Consider the following 14,994-nt stretch of genomic DNA (forward strand, 5'->3'; position numbering starts at 1 on the left):
ATATATATATACAATGACATAATGACATTTGCACACAATTTGACAAATCAAATGAAATAAATCATACACGAACTAAGACATTACATTTCAAATAAAATATATCGTAGCTTACATGAACTAAGACATAACAACACTACGTAGCCGAAATGCTTTGTACACATAAACTGACAACTTTCGAACAATACCTTCATTCACAGATGCCATAAGCATAGAAAACTTGTGTAAACTTGGGTTTCTATGAAACTTAGCAGGAATAAACAGACCCCTGTGGCACTCCACATTTCACAGTGCCCTGAGAAGAGTACGTATCGTGTACGTATACAGATTGAACCCTCTCTCTAAGATAAGAGTAAAACAAGTCGCGAAAGGCGAAAATACAATATTTAGTCAAGTAGCTGTCGAACTCACAGAATGAAACTGAACGCAATGCCATTTAGCGCGGTAGTGGTTACGCTATGCTGCATAGCACGCTTTTCTGTACCTCTCTTCGTTTTAGCTTTCTGAGCGTGTTTTTAATCCAAACATATCATATCTATATGTTTTTGGAATCAGGAACCGACAAGGAATAAGATGAAAGTGTTTTTAAATTGATTTGGACAATTTAATTTTGATCATAATTTTTATATATTTAATTTTCAGAGCTTGTTTTTAATCCGAATATAACATATTTATATGTTTTTGGAATCAGCAAATGATGGAGAATAAGATAAACGTAAATTTGGATCGTTTTATAAATTTTTATTTTTTTTTACAATTTTCAGATTTTTAATGACCAAAGTCATTAATTAATTTTTAAGCCACCAAGCTGAAATGCAATACCGAAGTCCGGGCTTCGTCGAAGATTACTTGACCAAAAATTTCAACCAATTTGGTTGAAAAATGAGGGCGTGACAGTGCCGCCTCAACTTTCACGAAAAGCCGGATATGACGTCATCAAAGACATTTATCAAAAAAATGAAAAAAACGTTCGGGGATTTCATACCCAGGAACTCTCATGTCAAATTTCATAAAGATCGGTCCAGTAGTTTAGTCTGAATCGCTCTACACACACACACAGACACACGGACACACAGACACACAGACACACGCACATACACCACGACCCTCGTTTCGATTCCCCCTCGATGTTAAAATATTTAGTCAAAACTTGACTAAATATAAAAAAAAGCGACAGTGCTAGAACTTTTCAAATAACATTTTAATTTCTGCAGAAGGATCTCGTGATCCACGAGGTCAAAAGCTTTTTTTAGGTCCAAGAAAACATCACCAGAAATGTCTAACCTATTAAATGGATGAGTACCATGAATCAGTTAATCTGGCAAGGGCAGTGTTACATGAATGTTGAGAGCGAAAACCAGACTGAAGTTGATGCAAGAGATTGTGGTCCTCCAAATAAGTAACCAGATGTTTTTGAACATGCCTTTCAAGAGGCTTAGATAATACAGATAACAAAGATATAGGTGTAAAATCATTTAAGTCTTGAGAACCTTTTTTCTTTGGCAAAGGTATGACTTTCGCTTTTTATATTTAGTCAAGTTTTGACTAAATATTTTAACATCGAGGGGGAATCGAAACGAGGGTCGTGGTGTATGTGCGTGTGTCTGTGTGTCTGTGTGTCTGTGTGTGTGTGTGTAGAGCGATTCAGACTAAACTACTGGACCGATCTTTATGAAATTTGGCATGAGAGTTCCTGGGTATGAAATCCCCGAACGTTTTTTTCATTTTTTTGATAAATGTCTTTGATGACGTCATATCCGGCTTTTCGTGAAAGTTGAGGCGGCACTGTCACGCCCTCATTTTTCAACCAAATTGGTTGAAATTTTGGTCAAGTAATCTTCGACAAAGCCCGGACTTCGGTATTGCATTTCAGCTTGGTGGCTTAAAAATTAATTAATGACTTTGGTCATTAAAAATCTGAAAATTGTAAAAAAAATAAAAATTTATAAAACGATCCAAATTTACGTTTATCTTATTCTCCATCATTTGCTGATTCCAAAAACATATAAATATATTATATTCGGATTAAAAACAAGCTCTGAAAATTAAATATATAAAAATTATTATCAAAATTAAATTGTCCAAATCAATTTAAAAACACTTTCATCTTATTCCTTGTCGGTTTCTGATTCCAAAAACATATAGATATGATATGTTTGGATTAAAAACACGCTCAGAAAGTTAAAACAAAGAGAGGTACAGAAAAGCGTGCTATCCTTTTTAGCGCAACTACTACCCCGCTCTTCTTGTCAATTTCATTGCCTTTGCCATGAGCGGTGGACTGACGATGCTACGAGTATACGGTCTTGCTGAAAAATGGCATTGCGTTCAGTTTCATTCTGTGAGTTCGACAGCTACTTGACTAAATATTGTATTTTCGCCTTACGCGACTTGTTTAAATTCTTTTGGAAAAACATTGTGTTGAATACATAAATTATAAACATAAGTCAGAGACTCTACTATATAAGGAGTAGACAATTTTAATAATTTATTACTTATTCCATCAAGTCCGGAAGACTTTTTATTTTCTAACCTTGCTATGTACTGGCCAACTTCATGGATGGCCATGATTGGAATAACAAACGCATCCGTGTTTCTTAATTTTTCATGACAGAACATCTGCAAGCGTTCACAACAGGAATGTGGTTCTGTACCTGGAGATTTTGAGTGAGAATCTACCAGTGATTCAGCAACGGACAAAAAATAATCGTTAAAGTCGTTGGCCTTTATATTCTGAGGAATACTACAGGGCCGGACTAGGCGAAGAGGAGGGGGGGGGTTGCCAGTGGTGGCCCAGGGGGATGTCCCCCCTGGCGGCAGAGGCGGATCAGTTCATTTTATGACTGGTTTTTTTCAAAAGTATATTGTGAAGATATGGGTGTGAAGGCGCGAAGCGCCGAGCCGACGGCGTGAAGCGCCTAGCTTGCTAGGGGGGTCCGGGGCATGCCCCCCCGGAAAATTTTGAAAAAAAGGATGCAAAATGGTGCAATCTGGTGCATTCTGAGGATGATCATTACCAGTTTCAGGCAGCAGATTTTGTCACTGATTAATACCCCAAAAATTGAAACTCAATGTAAAATAAAGAAATGCATACCTCATTCAATATTTTTATTTTTTGGCTGGGGGGGTCCGGAAACCCTAGAACCCCCCCCCCCCCTCGTTGTGTGGGTCAGGGGGCGAAGCCCCCTGAAGCTGACGGGTAGGTCATATTCTGAGATAGGAAAATGGTCGCTCCTTGCATGAAACGGCATAAAATAAGCAAAAATAAAAAAAAAATTAAATAAGTAAGGTACATATTTAGGCTAGGGGGGGGGGGGGTTGCGCAACCCCCATAACCCCCCCGGTAGTCCGGCCCTGTACTACTATTTTTTTAGGAGTTGCCTTTTAAAAACGTGTTGAGGGCGCGCCAGACTTTTGAAACATCTTTGCTGTTACCCACAAGTTTATCAAAATATGATCGCTTCGCGTTTCTCACAAGATTCTTTACTCTGTTACGCGCTTTTTTATAATCTTCAAATAATTTGTTTGTCTTTACCTGGTCGCGATACGCCATTGCTTCGATGATATCAATGGTTAACCAGGGAGGAAGTTTAGGATGTCTTACTCGTTTCCGCCTCACAGGTGCATGTCGATTTACCACATCGATAGAGAGGGAATACCAGGCTTCAAGTGCCTCGTTAGGATCAGTATAATTAAGCACAGAAGCAAAAGGTGTACAATTCAAATCATTAAAGAAAAGACCTTGATTAAAATGTTTAAAAGACCTGTATGAAATATATGTGTGACCTTTTGATTCTGCCTTGGGTAACTTCATCAATTTGGAACAGCTTACAGGACTATGATCTCTTACACTAAGGTCGGATACACAGGCACCTAAGACTGTGTCCGGATTATTCGTATAAATATGATCGAGCAATGTAGATGTCGTTGAAGTTACCCTCGTGGGTGACTTTACAAGCTGTTTAAGCCCAAATAACTGAGTAGTTGATTCCCAGCTGGGATGGGACTTTAACATGTCTATGTTAAAATCGCCAAGTAGCATAACGTCAGCATTGTGTTTGCTCTTATTATAAACATTGTCTAACATTTGTACAAAATGATCATACCACTCAAAATTTGCCGCAGGATTTCTATAAAGAAAACACACGAATTGAGGGGCCATTGATTTACTGGGTTTGAGTTCTAACCAAATGCATTCTACTGCGCTGGGTTCCAGGTCTATGCGTCTACGCGTAATGTGTTTAATTGAGTCATGAATATATACCGCGATTCCGATCTGCCCTTGGATTTCTGGGTCTCGCCTTTCAACACAATAATCAACAATCGCGATATCATTATCGGAAACCCTGGAATCTAATCTTGATTCAGTAATACCAAATAAATGATAATTCGGAGACGCTTTTTCAAGGAAGGCACATACATCATGAACCTTATTATAGAGGTGATACACATTTAAATGACCAACACTGAGCATAATAAAACAAGGAGTAAACACACACAATGATAACTAACACATACACAATAACTGTTACGAAAAAAGCAAAACAACAGTCAGTTCAAACTATAAACACAAACAACAAATTTATGCCGGCAGAGTTGCAACACAATATGGTAAAGTTTCACAACAGCGTCACGCACCTCTACGCTGACACTCGACTGTAGAGAGAGAGAGAGGTTGAGAGAGAGAGGTTGAGAGAGAGAGGTAGAGAGAGAGAGAGAGAGAGAGAGAGAGAGAGAGAGAGAGAGAGAGAGAGAGAGAGAGAGAGAGAGAGAGAGAGAGAGAGAGAGAGAGAGAGGGAAGCAGAGAGAGAGAAGCAGAGAGAGAGAGAAAGAGGTTGAGAGAGAGAGAGAGAGGTAGAGAGAGAGAGAGAGGTTGAGAGAGAGAGGTAGAGATTGATTGATTGATTGATTAAACTTTATCACAGAAGGATGGAGATTTTAGGCATTGCCTAGTCTTACAATCTGTCCTTGCAAACAAAGACGAGAACAAAACAACACATGAAAAGAGTATATGGACACTACGAATTTGACGAAACATACATATGGTAATAAGTAACATTCAAAAGCAAATCAAAAGTTATAGATTAACTAAATAAAAACTATGAAGTATAAAGATAGCAAAAGTAACAATGATAATAGCAATGAAGGCAATGATGATGATTTCATGATAATAAGATTAATAACAATAAAATAATAATAATGATAATAATAACACTAATAATAATGATAATAATGAGTGCAAAGTTACGTTCAATAAGAACATGAGGTCCTGAATAAAAACAACAACAGCAAGCAAACAAATAGCAAGTCAAGTGTAGAAAAACAACAATCATAAAAAGAGAATCGTATCCCGTATCTTTTTCCATGCATAAATTGCATACACGCATGCTAATATACATGTGAAGCTATACACGTTTGTGTATTGATTAAATTAGGGTGGTTTAAGATATCGGAATAAACCAATTTACGAATTGCCACAATGTTACAATAACTGTTTCCCTTTGAATCAGACTTCAGAGAGAGAGAGAGAGAGAGAGAGAGAGAGAGAGAGAGAGAGAGAGAGAGAGACAGCGAGACAGAGACAGACAGAGATAGACAGAGACAGAGACAGAGACAGAGAGAGACAGAGAGAGACAGAGACAGAGACAGAGACAGAGAAACAGAGAGAAGCAGAGAGAGAGAGAGAGAGAGAGAGAGAGGGAAGCAGAAAGAGGAAGAAAGAGGGAGAGAGAGAGGGGGAAGAGAGAGAGAGAGACAAAGAGGGAGAGAGAAATAGGGGGAGAGAGAGAGCGAGAGAGAGAGGGAGAGAGAGGTGTTGACAGAGAGAGAGAGAGGTTGAGAGAGAGAGAGGTAGAGAGAGAGGTAGAGAGAGAGAGAGGGAGGAAGAGCGAGGTAGAGAGACAGGGAGAGAGAGAGAGAGAGAGGTAGAGAGAGAGAGAGAGAGCGAGAGAGAGAAGTAGAGAGAGAGAGAGAGAAGCAGAGAGAGAGAGAGAAGCAGAGAGAGAGAGAGAGAGAGAGAAGCAGAGAGAGAGAGAGAGGGAAGCAGAGAGAGAAAGAGAGAGGGAGGGAGAGAGAGCTATAGAGGAAGGGAGAGAGAGAGAGAGATAGGGAGAGAGAGAGGGAGAGAGAGAGAGAGAGGGAGAGAGAGGTGTTGAGAGAGAGAGAGAGGTAGAGAGAGAGAGAGAGGTTGAGAGAGAGAGAGAGGTAGAGAGAGAGAGAGGGAGAGAGAGGTGTTGAGAGAGAGAGGTAGAGAGAGAGAGAGAGAGGTTGAGAGAGAGAGAGGTAGAGAGAGAGGGAGAGAGAGAGAAAAAAAGAGATCGAGAGGGAGAGGTTGAGAGATCGAGAGAGGGAGGGAGGGAGAGGTTGAGAGAGAGAGAGAGTGAGAGAGACAGAGAGAGAGAGACAGAGAAAAGAGACAAACAGAGAGAGAGAGAGACAAACAGAGAGAGAGAGAGAGAGAGACAGAGAGACAGACTCAGACAGACAGACAGACAGACAGACAGACAGACAGACAGACAGACAGAATGACAGACAGACAGGCAGGCAGGCAGGCAGGCAGGCAGAGACATAAATAGGTATGGAGAGACAGAGAGAGACAGAGACAGATCGAGGGTAGAAAACAACATTCATAATGTAAAAACAAATGCTCACAATCTTTTCAAAGAAGAAAAATCATTCAGGGATTTAAAGCCAGACCCAATTTTTACGTATACATTTCTGAATAAAATTAGTTTCCCAAGACGGTTTTCTTTTTGGCAACTTTTTGTAGCAAAATATGACTTTTACCTATCTCATTAGCAGTTCCTCCTAGTTGTGAACAGTCCAGAGAATTCAGAGCCGTAGTTTCTGTTTTCCATGGCACGGTTGTGCAATTCGACATCCGTATACTCTGGGGAGGTGAAGAAATACTCTTGGCACAACTGTTGTCCACAGCCTCACAAATATCTTGCTTCTGTGTCTGGTTGTAGAACCTGGTAGAGGGGATGGAACATTGATTAGAATACCTCTAGGATATAAAAATTATAGCTTACACAAGCAACAACAAATAAATCAGTAAGAAAATGTAAATGAGTGCCTGAAACACCAGAATCAACTTTGGAGGCGAAGATAGTCAAACAGGATTGAGATATTAGAGCTATATTAATAGCGCTATAAAAACTGCTATGGGTATGCAACGGTTCCCAAGATCATAACAGGAGACAACAGCAGCCCGACCCCATCACAGACAGTTCTCTACAATTGACAGGTGTCTAACCTTCGACTGACGTACAAGAAAATGTTTATTTATTGTACATTCAAATATAATATTCAAATATAATAGTAATGTTGTAGTCCTCCGTTTGTCTTTATGTTATATGTACCACCACTGCAATTTCTCCATGTGAGATAATAAAGTTAATTTGATTTGATTTGATTTGATATGAAGAAACATTAAGCTACTATCAATAGCCCTCGCTCATGCCATCAAGGCCGGCAGACCACATTTTTAGGGCGGAGCTGCTTTGAATGCAGACTACTGCGTTACCCTGTCACATAAACAAAACATTTAACCAGCCTGTGAAAAGACTACAGACAGAATAGAACTTCCAAATTGTACTTTTTCTAACCTTAAAGGTAGTACCAGAGAAACTGATATTTTGGGGGGGTTTGAAATGTACTTGATTATCGGATAACATGGGACAGAACGCATGGCAACAAAATAAGTGATGCTGCGCTGTTTGTGAAAATGGTTATGACTCTGATTTTAATGATAGACGTTTTCCGGAAATAACTCTGTCAGGATTTTCAGCGGTCTGGAAGAGTGAGAGCCCTTTTACCTCGGACAAACTTTTCACAACATCTGGAGCATGTTCCACGATCAGCTTTACTCCAGCGATTGGGTCGAACAACTCGGACGTGTATGCTATGCAGCGTGCGCTAACATGCTCCGGATGTTGTGAAAATCTTGTCAGAGGTAAAGGGCTCTTACTCTTGCTTGCATGTACTCTCTTTCTCTTCCAGACTTTTGAAAACCACGAAAGAGTTATTTTCGAAAATCGTCTATTAATGCAGTGCAGGCTTACTTGGCACCAGTAGTGTTTGAGGTTTGGGGTCTTAAAAGGAAGGGCGTCTTCTAAGGGGTAATGTGGTTCGGGAAGGGCGTCTTCTAAGGGGTAATGTGGTTCGGGAAGGGCGTCTTCTAAGGGGTAATGTGGTTCGGGAAGGGCGTCTTCTAAGGGGTAATGTGGTTCGGGAAGGGCATCTTCTAAGGGGTAATGTGGTTCGGGAAGGGCGTCTTCTAAGGGGTAATGTGGTTCGGGAAGGGCGTCTTCGAAGGGGTAATGTGGTTCGGGAAGGGCGTCTTCTAAGGGGTAATGTTGTTCGGGAAGGGCATCTTCTAAGGGGTAATGTGGTTCGGGAAGGGCGTCTTCTAAGGGGTAATGTGGTTCGGGAAGGGCGTCTTCTAAGGGGTAATGTGGTTCGGGAAGGGCGTCTTCTAAGGGGTAATGTGGTTCGGGAAGGGCGTCTTCTAAGGGGTAATGTGGTTCGGGAAGGGCGTCTTCTAAGGGGTAATGTGGTTCGGGAAGGGCGTCTTCTAAGGGGTAATGTGGTTCGGGAAGGGCGTCTTCTAAGGGGTAATGTGGTTCGGGAAGGGCGGGGGTAACGAAGGCGAGTCGTGTGCAAGCATTTGCTTTTCTTGTTAAAATTTATGTTTGTATTGTTATTATGTAACACCTCAAAATAGATGCAAAAACTTTACGTTTTTGACCGCTAACATGCTGACTTCTGTGCCCGTATGCTTATGGGGGAAGTTCGCGAAAACTCCCGAAGTTTTGAGTGACATCGGAAGAACTTGCCTCACTATCGTATGCATGGGCCGGAAAAAGGGCAGGTAGTTTGCGACAACTTCCTACGTTTTGAGCGACATAGGAAGTACATCCTCAATTTTGCATGCATTGGACGGAAAAAGTGCTTACTTTTGAAGCAAGCGAGGAAGTAAGTGAGGTTAATTGTACTACAGCGAAACCCAGGAGTAAACACGCTGCTTCCAAAGTTTCTCAGTGCAAAATAGCAGGGCTTTTCTTTGGTTTTTCATATAAAACCGATCTAACGCAAATGAAAGTCTCAAAGAGAGAAAATAGAAAGAAAAGTCGTATCTCGTGCGTGCATTTCGTGTAAATTTCCCTGAATACAAACCTGAGTTGCCAGCTTTGACTTTTGTTCGTTCTGGGTCACTGGCCACCACTCTTAAAATTTCATCCCCGCTTATAGGAGGGGGTGTTTCTATGTAAATGTGTGTGTGCGTGCGTGCGTGCTTGTGTAGGTGTGCGTCTGTTCATTTCGCTTCATTCGTTTGCAGTGCACGCGCGCACATGTGTGTGTGTGTGTGTGTGTGTGTGTGTGTGTGTGTGTGTGTGTGTGTGTGTGCGTGTGTGTAAAAGTGATTGTATGTACGTATTTGTGCGAGTGCCTGCCTGCCTGTGCGTGCGTGCGTGCGGGTATAATTGTGCGTTTGTTTGTGTGCGCGTGCGTGTGTGTGTGTGTGTGTGTATGTGTGTGTGTGTGTGTGTGTGTTTGACGGTGTTTGTGTGTGTGTGTGTGCACCCCCACCCCCCACCCCACACACACACTATTATGAGCTGATTATTTGCGCCTCGATATTCTATTTATTTTCTTACGTTTTATGTTGTTTGTTGTGATTCACCACACCCGAGTTTCTCGAAATTGACATAATAAAGTGTTCGTATGTCTATCACACATGCACACATGCGCGTAGGATAAACAAATCCAATCTTGACTTTCAACTTTACATAAACATACCATCCTGTTCACAATTAACGAGGACAAACATAATTTACTAACACCGAAGTACAACATTTTATCTTTTGTAAAATTTTGGACACACATTTTCCCAATTAATATGAAAGTTACTGAACTTATCTTCTTTTCACTACACCTTATATCTTGATTCCCCCAAAAACTTGAGTTCTGCCTTTTTAAACTGACCAGTAGCCCAAAACTTTCGCTCTAACCAAACAGTTTTACCGATACACAATCATTAAAAAAGAAGAGGTTTAACATAACCGACTTCGCTACCACATAAACAAAAAAAGTTTTATTCTCCCCAACATTCTGGTCAACAAAATCATTATTACAGAGTCATTCAATTTCAAGACAATCATCACAGCTTTGAACAGACCATTTCGTTCAACCAGTCAAACACAACAACAATAGTAAAAGCTACAGCGCGATCAACGTTCGCCCATTTACGAACTCGCGATGAGATTTGTTTCTTCTGGTCGCCAAGCCTACCGTTTACAAACGCATGCGCACTAATTGGTATTCCCCCAATTTCCTCGACCTTGACCTCAGGACTCTCGAAGCCACTACGTACGTCGGCGTTCAAGTTAGCTCGTGCATACCGAGTAGCTGGCAACTTTGCTTCCAAAGTTCCCACTTTCAAAGTTAATTTCATCATTTATACGACGATATCGCATCTTAAAGGTCCTTACCCATCTAAAAGAAACCTCCAACGCATGCTACAATTGCCTGACATTCTGGTTTTAAAGGCAGCTCATTGGGAAATGAGCTCAGACACAATATTGAAGACGTGAAATGCGTCAATCGAGCAACTGTCGTAACTTGGCTACCTTGCACCATAGACACGAACTGTGACATTCTTGTTTAATTTAGGTGAAAAGCTTGAAACAGAGGGGCTCAAAACCGACAGTACGATCATTTACTGACCGAAAAACCCGTGCTCGAGTCATTCGGCGAAGGTGGTGAGCTTTCAAACTACCACGACTGAATAACTGATAACACATCTTTGCATAGTGCTTTTTCTAGACGAGTAGCATAGTGCAGTGGTTACGGATTCGGAATTTCAATCCGACGCTCTGGGTTCAAGTGCCGCTGGGAGCTACAAATTTTATTTTTATTTTTTTAATTAACCTTTTTCTTAATAGACCTCAATTGCATTCAGACTGCAACAACCGGTTTTTGCCTCTGTGTTAATTTTATTTAAACGTTAAAGAAACTGTCCTATGCTTTCAAAAAAAATCGAATCTTGACTTTTAACTGTACATAAACATGCATCGCCATACGGTAATCAAAAATTAACGAGGGAAAACAAATTAAAACACCAATGAACAGTATTGTCTTTTCTAAACTTCTTGACAGACATTTCCCCAATAAATAAGGAACAAGTCACTCAACTTAGTTATTTACGGTCTACTGCATAATGTTCTTCCTTTTAAACTTTACCAGTAACCCAAAGTTTCCCTATAACCAATCTATGTTTTACCGATATAAAATTATTAAACACAAGTTCAACATACAGTAATTGTTGTAGTTATTGTGAGAACGAAATTGATTATACTGATTTTTTTAATTTTTTTTTGCCCCAAAATTATGTTCACTTGGAAATGCGTTGAGGATAAAGTGATTTGTAAATATAATATGATTATTAAAAATTACCGTAAAGGAAGTTTTTTGGGCGTGTTTAAAATACATTTAGAAATAGTATTGTTAACGATATAGGTACATTTAAAGTAGAAAAATTAATATAAAAAGCAGAAAAAAAGAAAAGAAAAAAAGATCAACGAAGAGGGATACTCCCCGCAAAAAAAAAGAAAAGGTTGAAGCAAGCAGCTGAGATCAACAACAAAAAAAGAAAAAAGAATGAAAGAAAAAAGTTCAACATAATCATTTACTCTTCTCCTAACATTCAAGCCAACAAAGTCATTTGTCATAGGCAGTCATTCGATTGCAAGACACAGGTTTGAACCGACCGTTTCGTTTAACCATTCAAAAGACAACAGCAATAACGCTGTTGGTACTACAGCGCACTCAACGTTCGCCTTTTTGAACTCGCGATGAGATTTGTTTCTTCTGGTGGCAAGCTTACCGTTAACAAACGCATGCGTACTAGTTAGGATTCCCCCAATTTTCGCGACCTTGACCGAATACTCTCGAAGTCACCACTCCGGCGTTCGTGCATAGTGAACAGTTGGAAAGTTAAACTTCGGGAGATCCCACTTCCGAAAGAGGCCTCTACTTCCAGTGTTGCTGACTTCCTCCTCGTGCTTACGGGCCCTGCAGTGAAACGCTTGGCAGAGGTAAAGGGGCTCTACTCTTGCTTGCATGTACTCTCTTACTCTTCCAGACTTCTGAGAACCATGAAGGAGTTATTTTCGAAAATCGTATATTAATGCAGTGCAGGCTTACTTGGCACCAGTAGTGTATTCGGTGGAGTCTTTCAGCGTCTCGCTGCAGCATTTGTCAGGTTTGGTGTCGTCACAGCAGAACTTCATGATCGTGTCCACTCCCTCTCCCTGGGCGATCTTCGTGATGCCACTGCTGCTCACCTGACAGAACAATGTTCAGTTGTGGTAAACACCAGATATTACAAGCCCCTGTTCGTGATGCCACTGCTGCTCACCTGACAGGACAGTGGTCAGTTGCCGTAACACCAGATATTACAAGCCCCTGTTCGTGATGCCACTGCTGCTCACCTGACAGAACAATGTTCAGTTGTGGTAAACACCAGATATTACAAGCCCCTGTTCGTGATGCCACTGCTGCTCACCTGACAGGACAGTGGTCAGTTGCCGTAACACCAGATATTACAAGCCCCTGTTGGATGAAAAGTGGACCCCTCCCTCCTTTTTTAGGACCTCAACAAATCTGAGAAAACGAAGTCTTTAGAGAGAGGGAGTCTTCAAATGGAAGTAATTGTTAATACGTAATGAACAGAAAATCTGAGAAAGTTGAGTCTTTAAAATGGGGAAGTCTTCAATCCAGGGTGTTACAGGGAGATTTCACTGAAGAATCGGCACTACCACTTTCACAAGAAAGCTACAATTCAGTGTGTGTGCGTGTGTATGTGTGTGTGTGTGTGTATACATGTGTATGTGTTTGTGTGTATGTGCGTGTGCGTGTGTGCGTGCGTGCGTGATTGCATGCGTGCGTGTGCGTGCGTGCGTGTATGATGGCACCCATGTAGTGCATAATTGCATGTGTGAACCTGTGCATATGTTTCAGCGTGTGTGTGCAAATGTCCGTGTATACTGTGTGTGACATCTTAATGACATATTAACTACATATCCCATTCCCAAACAGAAGAAGACGAGAGAAGGACAAAGGACCTACAGAAATTATGAGCGAGGTGAACGGCTTGGTGATGACTTTCAGCAGGTCCTGGTTGACGTCCCGAGTTTCATTTTTAAGCGTAGGATCATTCAGATGCATAGACTCCACAAGGGCAGTGCTCATTTTGAAAAGGTAACCTGAAGAAAAACTGATTTTTGAAAACACATATTACTTCAGGCCCAAGTTTCACAGTTTCCCCTTGTGAATGAGTGTGTTTTTGTGCGTGCATGCATGCGTTTGTGGGGATGTGTGCTTGTGTGTATGTGGGTACGTACATGTGTGTGTGTGTGTGTGTGTGTGTGTACGTGTGTGTGTGGGTGCGTGCGTGCGTCTGAGTGCATTTGCGCGTTGGTACATGTGTGCATAAGTGTACGTGTGTGTGTACAGGAGACACAAGTTCTCCTCCTCCATCACTCTTCCTTAGTGTGCGCACGTCCCTGCTTGTGTGTGGGTACGTGCTTGCTTGTGTGTGGGTACGTGCTTGCTTGTGTGTGGGTACGTGCTTGCTTGTGTGTGGGTACGTCCCTGCTTGTGTGTGGGTACGTGCTTGCTTCTCTGTGGGTACGTGCTTGCTTGTGTGTGGGTACGTCCCTGCTTGTGTGTGGGTACGTCCCTGCTTGTGTGTGGGTACGTCCCTGCTTGTGTGTGGGTACGTCCCTGCTTGTGTGTGGGTACGTCCCCGCTTGTGTGTGGGTACGTGCTTGCTTGTGTGTGGGTACGTCCCTGCTTGTGTGTGGGTACGTCCCTGCTTGTGTGTGGGTACGTGCTTGCTTCTCTGTGGGCACGTGCTTGCTTGTGTGTGGGTACGTGCTTGCTTGTGTGTGGGTACGTGCTTGCTTGTGTGTGGGTACGTGCTTGCTTGTGTGTGGGTACGTGCTTGCTTGTGTGTGGGTACGTCCCTGCTTGTGTGTGGGTACGTGCTTGCTTGTGTGTGGGTACGTGCTTGCTTGTGTGTGGGTACGTGCTTGCTTGTGTGTGGGTACGTGCTTGCTTGTGTGTGGGTACGTGCTTGCTTGTGTGTGGTACGTGCTTGCTTGTGTGTGGGTACGTCCCTGCTTGTGTGTGGTACGTGCTTGCTTGTGTGTGGGTACGTCCCTGCTTGTGTGTGGGTACGTCCCTGCTTGTGTGTGGGTACGTGCTTGCTTGTGTGTGGGTACGTCCCTGCTTGTGTGTGGGTACGTCCCTGCTTGTGTGTGGGTACGTCCCTGCTTGTGTGTGGGTACGTCCCTGCTTGTGTGTGGGTACGTGCTTGCTTGTGTGTGGGTACGTCCCTGCTTGTGTGTGGGTACGTGCTTGCTTGTGTGTGGGTACGTCCCTGCTTGTGTGTGGGTACGTGCTTGCTTGTGTGTGGGTACGTGCTTGCTTGTGTGTGGGTACGTCCCTGCTTGTGTGTGGGTACGTCCCTGCTTGTGTGTGGGTACGTGCTTGCTTGTGTGTGGTACGTGCTTGCTTGTACATGCCTATATCTGTTGCAGAGATACAAACTTCTTGTCCCGTGATTTGCACAGAGCTGCCGTACCTGTGATAACCTCCAGAGGCAGGAGGACGATGACAGACATCCAGTTGAACATGTCGTGGACGGTGGCCCCAGCGAAGGCTCTCCTGAAGTCGTTCTTGTTGGTGATCTGACCCATGGCCACGATGGTGTTGGTCACCGACGTCCCGATGTTGGCGCCCATGATGATCGGCACAGCGACTTTGGGCGGGTTCACGACTGCAATTGCATCAAGTCTTTTTACTTTCGAGTGATGGTCAACTGTGTCAACACATTTTTGTGTGTATTTCTTCCAACCCCTAACCCCCTGCTTCCCATGCGTCTGAATTGTAACACTCAGACAGTATTACGGAGGGACCCCCTTTTAAGTA

General features: G+C 42.4%; 1 protein-coding gene across 1 annotated transcript in view; it reads right to left on the minus strand.

Annotated features, from left to right (window-relative positions):
- LOC138953051 (sodium-dependent phosphate transport protein 2B-like) overlaps window positions 1–14,994 on the minus strand; it is a 58,667-nt gene that overhangs the window by 9,064 nt on the left and 34,609 nt on the right. The window contains exons 5-8 of the mRNA XM_070324823.1: window positions 14,648–14,842; window positions 13,129–13,265; window positions 12,205–12,344; window positions 6,784–6,968 (exon numbers count right to left, since the gene is read on the minus strand). Coding sequence (XP_070180924.1) covers window positions 6,784–6,968; window positions 12,205–12,344; window positions 13,129–13,265; window positions 14,648–14,842 — 657 coding nt within the window. The remainder of the gene's footprint in view (window positions 1–6,783; window positions 6,969–12,204; window positions 12,345–13,128; window positions 13,266–14,647; window positions 14,843–14,994) is intronic.

The sequence above is a fragment of the Littorina saxatilis genome, linkage group LG17 (genome assembly GCF_037325665.1).
Source record: "Littorina saxatilis isolate snail1 linkage group LG17, US_GU_Lsax_2.0, whole genome shotgun sequence".
Classification (NCBI taxonomy): Eukaryota; Metazoa; Mollusca; class Gastropoda; order Littorinimorpha; family Littorinidae; genus Littorina; species Littorina saxatilis.